At 48.2% G+C, this 20992-nt stretch overlaps 1 protein-coding gene across 1 annotated transcript in view; it reads right to left on the reverse strand.

The window, feature by feature from the left end:
• The window catches only part of PPEF2 (protein phosphatase with EF-hand domain 2), a 376295-nt gene that overhangs the window by 301015 nt on the left and 54288 nt on the right, over window positions 1-20992 (reverse strand). Inside the window, exon 2 of the mRNA XM_069236843.1 lies at window positions 17478-17550. Coding sequence (XP_069092944.1) covers window positions 17478-17550 — 73 coding nt within the window. The remainder of the gene's footprint in view (window positions 1-17477; window positions 17551-20992) is intronic.

Here is a 20992-nt window from a genome sequence, read left to right on the forward strand (position 1 = left end):
TGGGGATAGTCGGTAATTAAACACAAAAATCAATTGAAATGAGATTATTGGAACTTTGTCATCAGGTGTTGAGAACAAACCACCTAAAGTTCTCATGAGAATCCTATGTAGGACTGTTTAACCTTGAGGCTGTGTGCCTAAGTGCTGCTTCAATCTTCTCCAAATCATCTTTCATGGTAGAGAAGGAGCCAGATGCTCCATGAATTAAGACTGTGGCATATTATGACTTGTAGAAGCACACAGTCTATATCCTGCCTGGAACTTGATAAGAGATCCTTAGTGCTTGCTCACTTCTGGCACCATGAGTAATTGATATAACAGCAGATCATAGCCATTTTTAAGATTTATGGGGCCATCGTATATAAGTCCTCTTACTCAGAGCATTCGAGTTAAACGTCAGTATCTGTACATTCTGCAATTACAGACATATGGGATGCTATAAAAGCTTTTCCAAAGGAGTCATTTACCACATCATTGGTTCTTGGCACTACAGTAGTACACAACACATCCTGCTTACAGTAGTGTGTTGAAACTGCAAGTGGTTACTTTTACCTGAATTGTAGTTTACTAAAGCATTTAAAAATCCATGTAGTGTATGTGTCATTATACAAACGGTGCACTGTGAGTTATGTAGTGATTCTTCAGACAGTCCTTAACAGTGAAAGCTACAGTAGTAGCCCTTGTGTTGCAGATCTTTAGTTACCACCACTTTGCAGGTGACTTAGTATTAGTTTGTTGGACTGAGGAAAGAGGTCTGAGCCCTTCCTTTAGAGAGCAGAGATATTATATAGGTTACAAAAATCAAAGATATACCTTAGGCAACAAGCTCATTTTATTGAGATCCTAAAGTGTTGTATAGATTATGCTGACTCAGACTTCAGACAGCAGCACTCTACAAGTGACGAAGGTATGGAAGGCTCAGGCTTTGTTTACACATACTTCAAAGCCCTAGAATACAATTGTTAAGGTTACAGCCATGGTGTAGGCCCAGTCCTTCAGAGCTACATATTTGGTTACAGTGATTGTTAAAGCTCAGTCTTCAGAAAGAAAGACTATCTGAAATGTTACAAACACCCTCACAACGGAGGCACAACTTATCAACAAGCACAGTGGCAGTGCTTGGAGAAAATCAAAAGGCTGGCCTCACTTAAGAGACCTTTCTCATCTTTAACAACAGAGACTGCCATCTCACCCGTCACCCCCACCATGTACCAAATGGCTGTGCTGTCTAATCTAATTTCTAACAGAACACTTTCTCCTCCAGTCCAATTTTAGTAACTAGTTCTGCTTGCCCCAGCTTCAGGAATGTCACTGTCTCCATCTTGGGTACAGGAGCGGCCTGGGGGTTTCAAGCCTCTATTACTCTGGTTCACTGATACACACAATGCATGTACCATTGAATGTACCATATAGGCCACTCATACATTACGTATGCTGGAGGTGTCAGCTTTAGGGTCTGAGTTAGCACATAGAAGCAGAACTTTACACAAGTGAGTCAGTAAACCTGGGGGGTGGCCAACCAAAATGGCTGACAGGATGTGAATTTTTATAAGCTATCCGGTGCAATTCAGAGGCCTCTTATTGCAGAAGGTCCCTGTTGCTCTAAATTGCTGCAGGAGGCAAGGGGCAGAGCCGGCAGAAGCTAATGAGTGGCAGAGTCAGCCTTGTATGGGAGTACAGGGTTAAAGCTGCACAGGTGTGGCCTATACCAGTCTGGTGCCCTCCGATGGTGCAGAGGTGAACACCCTCCTGGAGGTAGAGAGGCCAGGTACTGCCCTGATAGCCGGAGGTGAGTAAGGAGAGGTGACCTGTTGCAGCCTCCTGAAGAGATGCATCATGTTCCCGGGGTGGCTTGGAGCTTTGAGGAAGACATGGCAGCAGCTGGCTGGGTGGGGCCTGCACTGGTTTGGGGTTCCCTACAAACTGACTGACCTGCGGCACTGAGGGCCATCTGGAAGCTGCTTAGGGCCACAGAAAGGAGGGAATGGCAGCCTCCCAACGGTACTGCAGGCTGACTGAGTGTGGCCTAGGACCCCAGTAGGAGAGAGTTACAGTGCACTGTTGGATCTGCCCTGTGGTTGAGGTCCAGTCATCTGGGATGTGCCCACGGTCTTCACGTGATGAATTGGGTATCCAGAGGTGAACGGAGAAGGACCTTCTTCTTTTGCCGGTCTCCCAGAGAGTGGGTCTAGAATGAGGAGTGCTGGTGTGGGGACCCCCCCCAGGGAGATATGAACCCTGCAGTGGGAGATCTCCTCCAACCCCATATAGGACTATCCAGACGAACACAGATGGACCCTGGGAATTGCTCCCCTGAGATCTGATGGATCCTGCTGCTGTGTGGATAACTGCAGATCATGGACTTTAAGTGGACCACGCTGCTGGGGTCCCTGATGACAATACTTGGTCTGGTGGCACCTAGTGGCCCATTATGATAACAGAGGTGCAAGGAGTTGGCTGTGAGGGCTTTGGAATACCAGTTGCAGCATGGCCACGCACTCCCATTCTTACTTTCTGCAGATGATGGCAATGAGAGTTATCATGATGTTGATTCTTCAGTTGGGCCGTTTCTGTTTTATGTGGTTCACATGTTACACAGTTTGGGTGGATAGCCATTGAGATTCCAACATGAGGAAGGGGACTTAGAGACACTGGTGCATCATGCTGTTCATGAACCACACACTTGGACCCCTGCACTTTAGAACATACCTGTCTGGGTGGCACTGGGCGGTAAGTGCCGCTTACTGCCATGCTGACTGCCGCCAACATACCGCGACCGCGGAGGTATACTGCTACCCCTATTATGACCCACACATAGAAATCCGCCACTATACAGATACACACACAAGTCTGCCAGCCCAAAGGTCAGTGATAAACTGGTGGTAGCAAAACCCACACTGTTACACCAACAGAACTACACCCATCACATTATGACCCACGAATCACTGTGGTTGACGTTTAACCGCGGTAAACCATTGGCAGTACATACCACCGCGCTCAAAATACACACAACCTAACAAAACAACACCTAATTGGACAATTCAAACTACACACACCTGACATACATACACACACCACACCCACACACCACTATAAAACACACTTCCACATTACCCACAACCCTTTACAACTACAAAAAAGTTACAACAGAGAGAGAGCCACACCAAGAGCACCCACAGAACCAGAGCCACAGAACATCATCACTCAGACACCATCCATGCACCTCACAGCACACACCCCAACACATCACCCCACACACATTCACACACACCACACACACTACACCCCTGGCACCACAAAGACACCCCAGGTTCTCTGAGGAGGAGCTAAGGGTCATGGTGTAGGAAATCATCCGGGTAGAGCCACAGCTATTCGGATCACAGGTGCAGCAGACGTCTATTGCTAGGAAGATGGAGCTATGGCGGAGAATCGTGGACAGGGTCAACGCCGTGGGACAGCACCCAAGAACAAGGGATGACATCAGGAAGAGATGGAATGACCTACAAAGGGAAGGTGTGTTCTGTGGTTGCAAGACACCAGATAGCTGTACAGAGGACTGGCGGTGGACCCTCACCTCCTCCCCCACAATTAACAACATGGGAAGAGCAAATCTTGGCAATACTGCATCCTGAGGGCCTGGCAGGAGTAGCAGGAGGACTGGACTCTGGTAAGTCAAATCTTTAATACTTTCTCCCCCCTACCTGCATGCCATCACATACCCCTACCCTCATCCTCACCCCATCACTCCACCACTTCCCATATACCCCACCATCACAACCCACTCATCCCAATACCAAGCCCTGCATGCAACACCAATGCATGGACATCACTCACAGCCCTGCATGGACACCGATCACCATTGCATGCACACTAGAGACAATCACTTAGCCAACCAAATAACAACTCACACAAGGAAAAGCTGCCATGTAATAACAACCATAGAGGGCAACATATCCTTGCACAAGATGTCACACGCAGAAACAATAACACTGCATTTACATCCCCACAGGACCCCCACACAGTGTCACTGGAGAGGAGGTGCCAGCAACATCCAGTCCCCCCACAGAAGAGGCCCGCAGTGATGACAGCAGCTCTGCACGCCTGGATCTGGATGACCAACCTGGCCCATCAGGGACATCTGGACAGTCGGTTACCCAGGCACAGTCCCATCCCACCACAGAGCCTCCCCCTCAGGAAACACCAGCACAGCACCCACCCAGCAGGCCCATCCCTCTGTCCCCAGGACATGTCAATCAACAGTGTGTCCACCACTTGTCAACATCAGGACAGTGCGCAATCTACGGGCGACGTAATGCAATAAACCAACGCTTATGAAATGTAATAATTCATGCATTATGTGTTAATGCAGTATGTTAACCTTTTGCATTGCAGAGATTTATGTTGAAACATCATATCATTAATGCTGTTTGCAATGTATTGCTCATTTTCAAGGCTTTGCTGCAGTATTACAGGGTGTGGTTAGGGTGTGGTCCCTATTCTAAGCCTTTCTAGAATCCCTTCCTGCTTCCTGGCTGGGTGTGGCACGTTGGCAGGGCCTGGGTCTATTTAAGGGGCACAGCCCAACTCCACGTGCTCACTATTCAGAGGTCCCAGTGCAGAATGGCAGCATTTTCCTGAGCTCCTTTTCCAAAGGCCTACCCACGATTTCCAGGCCCTGTCTTCATTTCCTTGGTGATCTTCAAGCAGGGCGGTAAGGCGGAGGTCGGGTTCGGCCACTGACTCCGTTTTCAGAAATACTCGAGTTTTGGGACTTTTGGTTACATCGCGTGTGCAATGTATTTCTTGGCATTTAACTCTTGCAGTTCGGATCGGCAATGCGTGCGATCATATCTTGGCATTTAAACCTTGATGGTTGAATCGGCAACAGAGTGCTCGATTCATTCTTGGCATTTAACTCTTGCAGTTCGGATCGGCAGTGTGCGCGATCGTACCTTGGCATTTAAACCTTGATGGTTGAATCGGCAACAGAGTGCTCAATTCATTCTTGGCATTTAACTCTTGCAGTTCGGATCAGCAATGCGCGCGATCATATCTTGGCATTTAAACCTTGATGGTTGAATCGGCAACAGTGTGCATGATTCATTCTTGGCATTTAACTCTCACAGTTCGGATCGGCAGTGTGCGCAATCTTATCCTGGCATTTAAACCTTGATGGTTGAATCGGCAACAGAGTGCGCGATTCATTCTTGGCACTTAACGCTTGTAGTTCAGATCAGCAGTGCGTGCAATCATGTTTTGACATTTGAACTTTGATGATCGAATCGGCAGCAGTGTGCGTGATTCATTTTTGGCAATTAAAACTTGCAACTCAGATCAGCAGAGTGCGCGATCCTATTTTGACATTTAGATCCTGATGGTTGAATAAATCGCAGAGTGCGTGATTCATTCTTGGCATTTAACCCTTGCATTTCAGATCGGCGGAAAGCGCGATCATATCTAGACATTGAAATCTTGATATACAGCTTTGACATTTAAAGCGTATAATAATTCTTAAGCAATTGAATCTTGAAAATCTAGACAAAGTGTGTCCTTGCAGTATCATTCATGAGCTTATCACAGTTTATTCTTAAAAAACAAATGTGTTCATTGATTACTGTTATAGTGCGCCTTTGCGGTATCATTCATGAGTCTAACGCAGTTTATTCCTGAAAACTAATGTGTTTATTGATCACTGTTATTAAGTAGTTTCTATTCAAAGAATAACTTGAGTCAGTTCAAGGTTCAGAGCCTCAGATTGTATTCTAAAGAAACACTCATATGAAAGCTTGCATAATCCTTATTTATTTTTCAGGTACTCAAAGTTAATAAGGTTATGATATTTGAAGGCTCTTGATCATTCATGTTATCAGTACATAGCTATCCTGAACAAAGCTTATGAAAGTTAATGTGTATGATCTGATTATTGCCTTCTTAACTTTTCCTTCAACAGGTCTCCTTCCCCGCTGTTCCCAACCTAAAACCCCTTCCCCCACTTGGCCATTCTTTAACTCTGTGCTATAACGGCTAGTAGAGTTTGGAGCTGCCAAGAGGTGGATATATTGGGAACAGGCGCAAACCCAGAGGATCCGGACTCCCTGACACCACAACAGGGACCCCAGGTAACCCCACAAACACTGGACAATCAGGGACCTGTGGTCAGTGGCGGTGGGCACACGGTTCAGGGGACAGAGGCACAGGACAACAGGGAAGCTGGGAGGGCTGATGTGCAACAGGGGGAGGACAGGCCCAGGGAACCACTCAACAACATCCTGGGAGCATACCACTATTCCCAGGAAACCATGGGCCAGATACTGGCCAAGTTGCAGGAGACCCAGCGGCTGCAAGAGGGACAGTACCTGGGGATCAGGGAGGACCTGAGGGACATCAACACCACCCTGGTCACCATTGCAGGGGTGCTGACAGACATGGCCAAGCCCATGAAAGAGGCAGTGGCACTCCAACAGGCCCCTGCTACTAGCCACACTGATGAAAAGCCTTCCACTTCCGCTGATGCAAGTAGACAGGTGGCCCCGCCACTGAAACAACAGGACACCAGCACCCCACCCCCTGCAGAAGGTGAACCACCCTGCAAACGGTCCCTGCGATCCAGGCAGAAGCCAGAGAACATTGCCAAGACCCCCGCCAGGAAATAAGACTCTCCTGGATGTCACCCTTGTGTCCCACTCTGTCACCCTGTTCACCTTGATCCACTTCCCATGCCCCATTGGACAATGCACCTGTGATACCAATAGACTGGACTCTATCCTGGACTTTCCTCCACCATCACCCAAGCCCATTGCACATCCCCATTTACTTCTCAGCACTGAAATAAACACCCTTGGAAAAAAACAAGTATTGAGTATGTCAAATGATTAAAGGGTGTAGTTGTTTAACAATCTATAGACAGTGCAAATAGACTGTACAGTTATGTCAACATAGGTATGACCTGTAATGTGCTGCAACCAATACACCAGGAGCCACAGGAGGGGACAAATATCTGCAAATAGACATGTTAAAGGGTACAATAAGTGGCCATAGTAGTGAGAACAGCAGCCAGCCAGAGAAAATTCACTTCACAAAACAGCAATGGAAGGTGAGGTTACAGTGTCTTACCTGTGTGTCACTGGAAGTACTGTTGTATGATAGTTGTTCTGTTGTCCACATCCTCTTACTCTGCCTCCTCTTCATCACTGTCCACAGGTTCCACCGCTGTCACACGACCAGCTCCAGCCTCATCCTCCTGCAGAAAAGGCACCTGGCGTCTCAAGGCTAGGTTGTGCAACATGCAAAAGGCAACATGCAATGATGATCTGGCAGACCTTCTTGGGTGAGTAGCACAGGGATCCACCTGTCAGATGGAGGCACCTGAGCCTGGCCTCCAGGAGGCCAAAGGTGCGCTCAATGATCCTCCTTGTTCGCCCATGTGCCTCATTATCACGTTCCTCTGCCCTTGTCCTGGCATTCCTCACTGGGGTCAGTAGCCATGAGAGATTGGGGTAACCAGAGTCACCTGCAAATATCGAGGGATACCTGTTAGCCACACACTCACCCTTACGGCCAACACCACACCCATATACCAACATACACTGAGTGGGGACCATGGGCTCACCTATTAGCCACACCCGGTGCCTCTGGATTTGAGCCATCACATATGGGATGCTGCTATTCCTCAGGAGATAGGCATCATGAACAGACCCAGGATACTTTGCATTCACATGGGAGATGTACTGGTCCGCCAGGCACACCATCTGCACATTCATAGAGTAAAAGCTCTTTTGATTTCTGTACACCTGTTCATTTCTCCGGGGGGGGGGGGACAAAGGCAATATGTGTACCATCAATAGCACCAATGATGTTGGGAATATGTCCCATTGCATAGAAGTCAGCCTTCACTGTGGCCAAATCCTGGGGGAAAAACAATGTAGCTGCACATGTGTTTGATCAGGGCAGACAACACTCTGGTCAGCACGTTTGAGAACATAGGCTGTGACATCCCTGCTGCCATGGCCACTGTCACTTGGAAGGAGCCGCTTGCCAAGAAATGGAGCACTGATAGGACTTGCACAAGAGGGGGGATCCCAGTGGGCTGACGAATTGATGAGATCAGGTCTGGCTCCAATTGGGCACACAGCTCTTGGATTGTGGCCCTATCAAGTCTGTAGGTGAGGATAATATGCCTGTCCTCCAAGGTTGCCAGGTCCACCAGGGGTCTGTACACGGGGGATATCTCCATATCCTATTCATCCTTCAGGCTAGGGTGGTCAAAACCCAGCCAAGCACCTCAGCCACCCAGTCCTGGGGCACAGTAGTGTCCACAGCTACACCAGGTGGGAGAGGATCCCGGGCACCAGGCAGCCACACTGATAGGGTGCCTGCACCAAGTGCTGAAAGGAAGGGCAAGGAGGCACCCCCAGCTGGTAAAAGGAAGGGCAAGGAGCAATCCCCGGCTGCTGAGAGGAAGGGCAAGGAGCAGTCCCAGCTGCTGCCAAAAGGAGCAAAGAACCACCCACAGCCGCTGGCAGGTAGGGCAAGGGGCCTGCACCAGCAGGCAAAAAGGACAAGAGCTCTGGTGCTGGGACTCAGTCGGAGCCCCCACCACCAACCATGGTGGTTCAGCCATCCGAGGCTGCAGGGGATGGGCTGGAGTGTCTCCCCGCCACTGCTAGCACTGCCACCAGCACCGCTACAAGCAGCAGCAGCCCCAGTGGGCAGCTGTCCGAGGCTGCAGGGAAGGGCTGGAGCCTCCCCCCAACACTGCTAGCACCTCCACCAGCACTGCCACCAGCACCGCCACCTACACTACTGCCAGCAGCAGCAGCCCCAGTGGGCAGCCGTCCGAGGCTGCTGGGGAAGGGCTGGAGCCTCTCCCCAACACTGTCAGTACCGCCAGCAGCACCGCCACTGCCACCACTGAGCAGCCGTCACCGCCGGCGGACAGTGTGTAGTCCTGCGTCCACAGGCTGTTGGCCTGGCCCCCACAAATCCTGTGGGTCTGACATCCAGGTGAGAGACTGTGACCTTGCACTCCCCAAGATCTGCATCAGAGGGCATGTTGCCCCCTTCAGAACCAGTGGAGAATCCATCCACTCACCCCATCATTCCCAGGATGAAGCTCACTGGTCACAATGCCCCCTCCAGAACCAGTGGGCAAATCACCCACTTGAGAGACTGTGGCCTTGCACTCCCCAGGACAGAGTGATGGGCATGTTGCCCCCTCCAGGACCAGTGGCGTTGTACCATCTTCCAGTTGAGGTGCCCCCCATTCCCCATCCCCCCTGAGGTGCCTGTCTATTTTCGACCTGATGCCCCTCCAGTGTTCTCTCCGTGTTGTTGCAGAAGTTAGGTTGAGCCTTGGACTTTGTGATGTGGCCCTGTGGCCCACGGACATTGAAGACTGGGCAGTGTCCTGGCATTGTAAATATGTATATACTTTTTGATTTGGATGCATGAATTTCACCTATATTTATCTCATTACAGCCTTTTTACACTATAGTAGTTGTCCTTGCATTATTCCTGGGGGGTTACTGCATCTGGTTGTGTTTGGGGTGTTGGGGGTGGGGGTGTTGCATGTTGCGTGTGTGTGTCACTCTTTTTTTCCTCCCCCCTCCCTTGTGTGCTAGGCGGCAGTACTCACTGTGGTTATCTTCGCTGGCATTGGTGTTCGTAATGAAGCAGAAGGTAGAAGAGCATAGGGAACAGATGCAACTTGGGCTCCATGGCGGCGTGGTCCTTCCCTGATTCTCCAGAGGTGAGTCGTTTTCCTTCTGTACAGTGTTTCCGCCAGGCTTTTGATGTCGTTGGTATCGCCCCGGAAAAGGTGGCGGATAGGTGTGTCATATTACTGTGGGCGGTACATTGTCTTCCGCCTGGCTGTTGGTGGTTACGGCTGTGGTGCCTGTTGGTTTTGCCCTGGCGGTCGGTGTGTTAAAGTCGCTGCCTGTCTGAGCAGTTCGCCGTGGTCATAATTTCATATTTATTACTGCCGGCCTGTTGGCAGTACTACCGCCGCTTTATCATCGACCGCCAGGGTTGTAATAAGGGCCACTGTGTCCCTTTAGACATATAGAGGCATTTCATGGCTGAGGGTGGCCTTGGCACCCGGACTAGGAGGTCTATTTTTGTCAGCACAGTTCCAGTGGCTGCACTTCAGGAGAAGGAGATTGATGAAGCTGGAAAGCCGTGCTACACTGAGGCACTGATTGCGCTGGTGCTGGGGCTGGGATTACATGAATGTAGAGACCTGCCCACCTTGCAATTGTGCACTGTTGCTGGAAGGCTACAATCACCAAAACTAAATGGCACACCCTCTGTGCTTCATCTTTGATCCTGGTGGGATTATCCAATACTAGATGAGGATACTTTACTGAGCTGAGATTCTGGGATTGGAGTAGCTTGGGAAAAGAAACTATTAAGGATTGCTATAATGGCGACCTCCACTCCATGGAGGCAGTAAAGGAGGTCGCAGGCATGCCGGGGGCACAGTTCCTCAAAAATGCAGCACTGAGAAGTGCACTACTCCGACTATGGCATCCAAAAACTGTGTAGCCACGCACACACGACTTTTTATAGACTCTTCTCACCTTCAGAGGGGGATGCAAATGAATCAGCTGGATCTACGAGATATTTCTTTCAATGGCGTTTACTGATCTTGTGCCCTTCCATGTCAGTAGGGTGGAATCACTGGGCAGAGAGCTCAGGAGTAAAGAATGGGGACAGATCCTAGATCTAGGAACACAAGATTGAAATACACTCAGCTTAATTATCTGCATAAACAGATCCTATGCCCTGTAGGCTTAATGTTATGATGCACACCGACACTATGCAGAGCCCTCGCTGCTCTCTGCAAGATGCATATTTTAAATACATGGTGTGGGATTGCCCCATTGTAGGTCAGTTTTGGGCTAATGTGATCTGGGATATGAAACACATGTTAGTTAGGTGAGAACTACTGACCATGAAAATATGCTTACTGAACCTATATCACCGGCAGCCTGAAACGAAAGTGCGAAATAGATTCCTTGAATTTGTGATTGCCTGCAGGGATATAACACTGCATTGGCAATCACCTAAAGGGCAGCCACATTGCAGATGGCGAGTAGTAGTAGAGAGCTATAGCAGAAGGGGCTTCTCTTACAATGGAGGAGTCAAGAGGGGTGCGACAGAAGATAATAGCAGAGCTCTGGTTAGAAGTCCTAATAACCTTTGCAGAGTGGTATGAGGACTCGGGTAACTGGCTGGGTCGGGCTGTTTTGGAGGGGGCTTGATGACTCTACTGACCAGTGTGCCATGAACAACACGGAACGGACAGCTCCTGCATTACACGCCTGTACACATGCAGCATGATAATGACTTACGTGTGCGGAGGGTTGTTCTAGTGTTGTGAATTCACAGATCTGATGTTAGCAAATTGAGTGTGAGTACATTAGATATGTGGAAGGTTTTCAAATTGGACCTTGCCTCTTTTTTTGTTTGTTGTAGCGGAGTTTAGGGCACTGTGGGATGCATGGGGAGGAGGCGCCTGGGTGTCCCTTCCCAGCTTGACTGTGGGACACTGCCACTACCACTCTACACGCTAAACTCGTGACGAGGAGTGTAGATCACTGTCAGTCAAAGGAGGGCATACTTGATGTCAGTGCTTAATATGTAAATAAAAACGTACCGGTGTCCAAAGCCCTCCTCTGAAACTCCCGGCTGGTGCAATTAAATGTGCGAGCACGGAATACCGAGGCATCGTAATCCTGAAGCCAACTCGGGCCTCTTTAATCCATATAAAGCCACTCCCGCCCCTTCAGCTCACTGTAGCAGCTTTTTACTCTCTCCCTTTGTGACGCTTTTTCGTTTTTCCCTTCCTCCGTCTTTCTCATATGTGTCTTTTGCTCGCAGCAGATGCTTGAGGCAGAAGAATAAGCCCCGGCCCTCAAAAATAAGTCCCGGTGCTCAGCACCAGAAACAACAAGCACAAATTAAGCACTGCTTGGTGTATTTCTCACATTTTCACATTTAAATTTGGAGGTTTGCACGTTAAGTTGATGCAGGCTCAGGCTTACATGCATGCTAACACCAAAACTGTGCAGGAGGAAATATCGAGCAAGTGAACAAAATGTGCACTGAAATAAAAATAGGTGATAATACAGTAAAGACAAATTTGATCAGAAGATGAATGGGGAAAAAAACCATCTCACAAGTCTTAAATATGTTGTAGTATAGAACATCTGAAGTGCAATAAGTCTTATTCAGCTTACAAGTAGAAATACATTGTTTTTGGAGCACAAAGTAATTATGGAGGCGTGTGCGGAAAGAAGAGTTATGGAGAGAAAAAAATGCATGGATGGTGGCACAGTAGAATGATCAGATCAAGATGGGAGTGAGAATCATAAATATAGCTTAAGTGTACATAAAGGTATTGAAGATAAAAACAAAATGAAAATACATATGGTTTCAGACTCAGCTACATCTAACACTATCATAGCAGAGAGTGCATGGAAGAAGGCATTTGTGTAGGAACGGGAGGATGTTTGGTTACCACTGGTATGGATCCAGGTGTTGCATAGGTTCTCATTATCCTAATGAGACTACTGGATTTGGGCACCAGAATCACCTGTACTGCGGGGGATTAAGTCTAATGCCGCACCACGTGACACCTGTCGGCCTATTCCGGATTTTGTTTTGGCTAACTAGCAGTGCCTCATTTCCACCCAAGAGCAAGGGTGAATGGGGCAACCAGGCGCATCACGTAAATGACTCCTCAGGGAAATCGTGGTCACTCAGATCTTATCCGTTTCACTCAGTTACATTAGTCTCACATATGCAAGGACAATCAGAGGCAGAGTATAGTTCAATAAGGTTTTATTGAAGTAACTCCATCTTAGATACTAAAGGATGAATTGCAATAACTAGGACGATAAAGCACAACAGAATTAAAATTGCGACTAGGAGAGTAAAACACAAGAATAACGCTACCATATTGTCACTATGGTATTTAACGATAGTTCCTGCCTAAGTTATGTTAGAGTACAACATGTTAAGCTCTAATTCTGCCCTTCAGGTTCCCCCTGAGAGAACATCATCCCTCATACCTGAGCAAGAGGCCTGGGGTATACATAAGCAGCTGCAGCGAAGCAATCAGCATACAGTCGTTGTCATCTGGCTGGAAACTCCCTCTAAGGTACATGGGTCAAAGTAGTGTTTGTATAATAAACCAGCTGATGTTCCAAGAAAGGATCCCCACTTAAGAGTGTGTATGTTTCTGTGAACATTGGAGACAAAGTGTACCACTTTTGCTGGCAACCTATCTTACTGCAGCCTTGAGAAAAGCACAGAATTAAAGAAATGTCTTGTTTGAGAACGTAGTGCTGACCTAGGCAAAAAACAGCTAAATAGAGAAAATAAAACAAGACCGTAAATGTGGCTATTGTTAAAATAATAAAAACGAAGCTGAATAAAATATATCTAGGTTAAAGTGCACAGCGGCAGGCCTTGTATGCTAAAATAATGTATATAAAATAATAGCTAAAATGGCTACACAACACAGGTGTCTGTGGAGAAGCATCCATGGCTACAGTTGGATATAATGTGCTAACTTCTACATTTGAAAGAGAAAGGCCAAAGTGAAGTAAGTTCTGATTTGCTGAGTGATGGTCATCAATTTTGGTTTGGAAGAATCAGAGAAGTTAGAAATTACATTATATCACAAAGGTAAAGAATAGGGGTTAGTTGTTGGTGACAGCAAAATAACTGGACTGGCCATGTTAAAAAAATCCAAAGTGTGGCCACTGGAAATATTTGGAATTGATGAGTTTTTCACCCCATCTTAAATTCAAAGGTTACAAGATTACTAAGGTGTATGTGCAGAAATATCATCATTTGCATGTGACATGAAGTATGATCAGAATTGGAAAAGTTAAATGTGGTAGGAATTATTGAACTAATTGAACCTTCCTTATGGTTGGCTCCACTTTTTCTGGCACTCTGGGTCAATGGTTTGGTCAGGCTATGAGTGGATATGACCAATTTAAATACTAGTATTTTGGTGGATAGATTTATCAGAACAAAGAGAAATTCTTAGAGACAAATGTACTTTAATTAATGGTCGTGATCAAGACCGTGAAGGTTGAAACGCGTTGGTGTTTGCTGTGGGTATCATTTTGCATATTAAAATGAAGATTTAAGACTCCTGTGAGTGCTGCGTCATTGACACCAGTGTCAAGTTTGTGTGACAATATATATATATATATATTCACTTAACAAATCAAAGGTTACAGGGAGATTATTGCTAGGCTCACATTTTAAACATTAAAAAAAACATGGAAATTCAGTAGTTATAGTTAGTTACAGTTATTTCAAGTATCTATAAGTCATGCCCTAAGGTACATATAATTTGCGTCCCCACCATGCACAGTTGTTTCCTCGATAGCTTTACTTTAAATATTACATTCATGTTATCAATAATGTGTTCAAAGATGTCATGAGTGTTGCAATATGTGTGGTAATTAGCAGTGACCCAGGGACCACTGCCTACATCGGACAACAGTAAAAAAACTATATGGGGGGGTAGCACGCCTCTGGGCTCTGGGGACCACCACTTCCCCAGGGCGTCATATTAAAAAAACATAGGGGGGGGCCCACAGACCCCCTTGTGTCCCAGGGCCACGACCACCCTGGGATAGCATTAAAAAATATATGGAGGGGCTGCCCAAAACCACAGGCCCGGGGACTACCACTTCTCAAGGGGCTACATTTTATAAGTATGTGGGAGGGGCATGTGGACCAATGCCCCGAGGATCACTACCTCCCCAGAGCTACTTTAAAAAATATTTATAAGTGGGGGCCACAAGGATCCCTCGGGCCCTGGGGACCACCACCAGGGAGGGCCCCCTCCTCACTAGGCACAGGGGGCCTGGCCATATATAAAACGGTGCCCAGGGCACCCATGAGAGCCTATGGAGACCATAGGGGCAGCCTCAAAGCCTATTGGTGCCTGCTAGCTCCTATCTCCTGCAGGAGTCAGCATTGTTCTTGCAAGCAGGGAGCTGCTCTAAATAGCAGCTCCCTGATTGCAGAAGCAATGTTTTCATCTCTTTTCCTGTATGATTATTTACATGCAGGGAAAGCGATGAAAACTTAGCTTTCAGCAAGCAGGAGCTGTTTGACCTCCCCCTGGGGTTTAATAGTAATATTTGGAGGGGGCCGCGTGGACCCCCCTTCCATGGACTCTAATGATCCCCAGGACCTCCACCTCCCTGGGGTTTTATTAAATTAATGGAGGGAGCTGCATGGACCCCCCTCCTGGGGCTGGTTTATTAGTGCAGGGGTGGCGCATAGATCCCCCATGCCCTGGGGACCATTACCTCGCTTGGGCTAATAACATTTTGTGAAGAGGGAAGGGGGCCGCGTGGCCCCCCTCCAGGGTCATATATGGTCCTAGTGAACACCACCTCCCTGAACCGGCCCATTCAACGCAAAGGAGTAGGGCCTGCACGCCCCCCCTCCTGGACCCATTTATGTCCCTGGGGGCCAACACCCCCAGGGTCAGCTTGTACTATCTCCTGAGGTGCCCACCCTCTAGAGGTAGCTGTTTGCTTTTGCTTGTTGGGAGCTTTGACAGCTCCCGCCAAGCAAAAGCAAACATAACTCTGTTCCCAGCAAGAAAGAGTGTGAAAACTGCTCCTGCTTGCTGGGAGCAGAGTTTTTATTGTTTTCCCTGCTGGCTGTCGTGCAGGCAGGGAAAAAGATGAAAGGACTATTCCCGCACACAGGGAGCTGTATTTCTAGCACCTCGTTGCATGCAGGAGCAATGCTGGCTCCTGCAGGAGGCAGGGAGCCGGCTGGGACCTCAGGGGCATTTGGGCTCCCCCCGCAGTTCTGTCAGTTTCTCTCTCACTATATCTCTCTCTCTCTTTCTCTTCCATCCCATGGTGGGGCGGAAGAGCGAGAGAGATTGTTTTTGAAGTGGTCTCCCCATACAACTTCAAAGCATCACACTAGCAAGACAATTATTTATAATGTTATAGTTACATTTTAATGAACAGTAGAGCAGAGTCATTTGTGGCCTTCTGATAAAGCTCTGGGATTGTCACTCAGTAGGTTCAAGGTTCAAATCCTCGTCTCTCATAATAGTACGTCAGTATATTTAATTGTGTCAAACATTCCCCGTGATGTAACATTTACATCTTTTTCCATTGAAAATCTTTGGGTTGAAAGTCATAGTTATGTCTAGACTACCCTGCAAAAGTAGTCACCTGTAGCTTAGGGGTTAACATCTCGGACCCTCACGCTGAAGGTTGCAGGTTCAGGTCTACATGTGTCAGTGGTCGTTTCCTTTACTTTTTTTTTTTACTTCAAATATTTACAGTACATACCAAAAGGTGATCTCACTCTATTTACATGACAAATGCATTTTTCCTTTCTTTTCTTTTTCAATTTGTCTGATAATATTTCATTCTAAGTAGATCACTCATCAAAGCTTAAAAAACTCTCTCAATTTATCTGTTAATCTCTTTCTCTAAATCTCTCTCTCAATTTCTCACTTTCTCTCTCTCTCTTCCATCTCATAATGGCGGGGTTGGGTGCTTATAAGTCTTATGTGGCCAGGGCCTGTGGCAAAGCCTGGTGCGCATGGCCAAAGGTGTGGTTGGGTACATAAAGTGGGTATGCCACAGGGTCTGGCCACAGGGCATGCCCAGCAGACAAACTCCACCACGCACAGCCGAAGGCCATGCGCAGGGTGGTTGTATTAATGTAAAGTAACTAAAATTGCTTTAAGTAAAAAAAAACATAGAAATTCATTGAAAAAAAGGTTAAGGGACGTTATAGTTTGGAAATAGAATTTAAAAAAAACATAGAAGTTTATTTAAATAACCAAAGGTTACAGGGATGTTATAGTTAAGTTCTGAATTTACCTGCACGAAAACCATAGAAATTCAACAGTTATTGTTATCTCAAGTAACTATAACTCGCGCCCTGCCCATGCACTGCTAATAAAGATATTACAACACTCGGGACATATCTTATAATATAATTAATAATATCAATGTAACATTAACAATCAAATTATTGATGAGATAACTGTGCACTGTGAGGGTGTGAGTTATAGTTCCCTTAGGGAGCAATTTATAGTTACTTGCGACAATCATAGCTATCACTGCTGAATTTCTAAGGTTTTGAGCGAGTAAATTCAGAACCTAAATATAACTTCCACCTTTCGACAAACATTATTAGTGCTAAACTTCAGTGTGGTGTATAAATTTGCTTTAATAAAATTGGAATTTCCATTAGCCCTTTCTTCCTTCCTTCCATCACCTTCCTCTTGTTTAATAATCAACTGTCAAATTATTCTACTCGATTAGTATTTTAGTCCTTCTGTTTTATCGCTTTGTTTTTAAATTGTAGTCACAATTAATTTTCCTGGTCAAAGGTTACCACGTATATCCTAGGAATGGCACAAGATCATGTAAACATCCATCAGGAGCTCAACTCACCTTTCTCTGATTTGTACTGTGAGTGATGATTCCTTGAGGATGTGCCACATCCCATGGTTTTCCAAAAACGTTCCTGTAGAGGTGAAAAGATTCAACACTAAGGTTCAAGAATACATTGATTGATGGTGAATACAATAATATAAATGATTTGCTTGCAAATGAAGAATGTGTTACCCTGTAGCAGTGAATCACTGGGTCTCAGAAACCACAGAGTTCATTCTCTCAGATTTCCGATAGTAATTTATTTAAGGAAGTATCTACAGATACAAGTGATTTATCGGTACAAAAAAACATTTAAATTAAAAAAAGTGCTGAGACTAATTTTGCCAGAGTCATTGAATAGTCCGAGCACAAAGGACCTGATTTAGAGTTTGACGGACAAGTTACTCCGTCACAAAAAAGACAAATATCCCGTCTGCTGTCCTACGATTCACATAGGATATAATGGGATTGTAATGCGTTTGACGAGATACCCGTCATGTTTGTGACAGAGTGACCTCATCCTCCAAAGTCTAAATCAGGCTCATAGTCTTCATTGCACCTAATGCCTCTATCTTCCACCTCTCTACACTTCCTCTTGTTTTATCTCACTCTGAAAAGGGAAATAAGCCCAAGATTATGTAAAGAGGGAGGAAGTGTAGAGAGGTAGAACAAACAGAGTCATGAGATGGAATCAAGTCTAGGCAGCCTTTTATTCAGTAGTGCAGTTGACAGGCTTCTTAGGACTCTGCAGGACTTAGACACTGCATTTATTTATTTGTTTTATTTATTTATTTATTTAGACAAAATAGGGACTGCACACACTTAATGTTAATGTTTTCTCTGTGATATAGAAATATGTTTGCCTGATGGGTGTGTTATTTTAGAAAGGATGAGAATCTCTGTGTCAGTGACACCTGTGCCCTAAGAAAGATGATGAAGTAGTATTATGTGATGTATTGGGCAGTTGGGCAGAAGGATGACACAAATAAGATAAAAACAAAAATGGCACCTTCTTCAGATTGTCTCCAGTAGTACAAAGTTGCAGTTCTTAGTGTCAACAAGGACAGATCCTAGATTCTCATGTGTGTATTTGTTTCAATAAGGAAGTTGGTAGAATGTCAGGACTATCGCCTGAATTCTTCCAAGTCAAGGTAACCCTATGTTTTCCCATAGTGGATAATTTCTGGCTCAGCACTTCTCTTTTCTCTAGAAGTGTATCAACCGTATGGGGGCGTGGCCAAGGTCTCGGAGATGGCGCACGCCTAAATTCCGAGCTCCGGAGGGGCCGGTGAATAATTGAGCGAAAAAGCGCCTCTGCCGGGTCGACCGAAGTCCGGACTGAGGGGTAGACTCACAGGAGGGGGCTAGGCGAGAGAGTGCCCCTCTGGTGACGGCGAAGTGAGCCCGGTGCCGAAATCGGCCTCCTGGACGGCTCGGGGGACGAGAGGCCTGGGCGCACGACTGCATCCGCGGCCTCGCGCTGGGCTGTGGCCGGGCCCGCCGGAGAGGGAAGGAGGCGACGGGACGTGAAGGTGCGGGGCCCTGGGCGTGGCCTTATCAGACGGTGAGAGAGCAGGGGGCGGCCGTGCCCGCGGGAGAAGTTGCGCCCAGTCGGGGCGTTGCAGGACGGAGTGGCTGAACGCGGGCGGCCCCGGGAGCAGACGGGCGCCGACCCGGGCGAGAGACTGCGGCCCCTACAGCGGCCCTTGAGGGTGTCGGGTGGCGGATCTGACCGGCCGGCGTGCCCAGAAGCGGGCGGCTCCAGCGGAAGACGGCGGCACCATCCCGCGGTAGGAGCGGGCAATGCGAGGCGCGAGGGGGGATAGTATGGAGTCCCCTCCTCATAGCGGCACAGGTGCTGGGGGGGCCTGAGAGCCCATGAGCTCCCGCACCGGAACGGGTGCGGCGGGGCAGCGCCCCGGGAGGCGAGCGGCCCCGGGTGGACTCGGAGACCTGCTCGAGGCAGTGATTGAGACCCGGGTAGGGCTGCAGGCCGGGGCTGTGATCAAGCGTCTGGTCATTGGACCCCAGGGGACAACGGAGGAGTTCTCCTCCATCGCGACGGTGCAGCCGAAGAGCGCCCAGCGGCGAAGAGTTATCGGGAGGCTGTAAGAGGGGACCAGTGCAGCGAAAGGCCGGAGTGATAAGGGAACACATGGAGAGGTCACTGGAACGGAGACGGAACCCGGGGCCCTGACATTCCCTATGGCGGCGTAACGTGCAGTAAAATCGGTCCCTTGAGGACTGCTGTGGACATTGACGAGCCTGCGTGGGACTGGTAGGCTGTTTGGGGCAAAAGTTGAAAAAGAACGATCTGGACCCGCACCAACGTGGGGCCCCTGGGGGGCTGATCTGATCCCTGGGACGGGGGGACCCATTTGTCTGGACTGCAATAGGGGAGCAAAGGCGCGGAGCACCCAACGGAGAGACTCAGAAACAGTGGACCCTGAAGGGTACGGGGACCCGGCTGAGGAAAAGCCTGGGGCAAGGCAGCGGCTCATGGAGGGGAGGGAGTGACGTCTTGGAGAAGATAGACAAACACCGCCGAGGCTGCTGTCAGGGGTCCCTGGGGCGGGGCCTGCGGCCGCGCTGATGCCCTCCAAGGCTCGCCCCAAGGCCAGAAATATGGAGTCCAAGGCTCAGGCCGAGTGCGAAGAGTCGGGCGCGCAGGACCACACACAGGTCAAGGTCCAGGACACGCTAGATAAAATTCTTGGAGCGATAGAGGACACCAAAACAACGCTGCAGCGAGAGATCAGCCAGGTTGCGGTTGAGGTGAGCTTGCTGAGAGCGGAACACCACAAATTGGTAGATAGAGTCAAAGAAGCAGAAACTGCCCTGGCGGACATAGCACCGAAGCAGGAAAACCTGACAGCTGAAGTGTCCTCCCTGGTTGACAGAGTGACGCGCCTCGAAAGGAGAGTTGAAGACGCAGAGGGGAGGAACAGAAGGAATAACGTACGTGTGGTGGGTCTCCCGGAGGGGACCGAGGGTACGAACATGGTTGAATTTTTGGAGAAGTGGTTCGGTGAGACGGTGGCTCCGGGGCGCCTGACCCCCTTCTACACGTTGGAGCGGGCGCATCGGGTACCGGCGAGGCCGCTGGCCCCGGGCAGGCCCCCCCGGGCCGTGATAGCTAAACTGTTACATTATAGTGACAGGGACACCCTCCTGCAGAGGGCCAGGGAATCGGGCCCTTTTAAAGTCAGAAACGGGGAGGTGACATTATTCCCGGATTACACTCTGGAGGTACAAAACAAGCGAGCTTCGTTTCTGGCAGTCAAGAGAGCCCTAAGGGAGGAGGGAATCCAATATTCGCTACTCTACCCAGCCAGATTGAGAGTGATTCTGGAAGGGAAGACATCGTTCCTTCAGTCACCTGAGGAAGCCTGGGAATGGCTGGAGTCACACAGCTCCCGGGCAGGAGGGTCCACAGGAAGGGTCGCGCTTGGGAACGGGGCACGCCGAGCGCTGAAGGGAAGGAAGCCCAGAAACCGCAGACGTATGGTACCTACCCAAACACAGAAAGAGAA

The sequence above is a fragment of the Pleurodeles waltl genome, chromosome 1_2 (assembly GCF_031143425.1).
Source record: "Pleurodeles waltl isolate 20211129_DDA chromosome 1_2, aPleWal1.hap1.20221129, whole genome shotgun sequence".
Classification (NCBI taxonomy): domain Eukaryota; kingdom Metazoa; phylum Chordata; class Amphibia; order Caudata; family Salamandridae; genus Pleurodeles; species Pleurodeles waltl.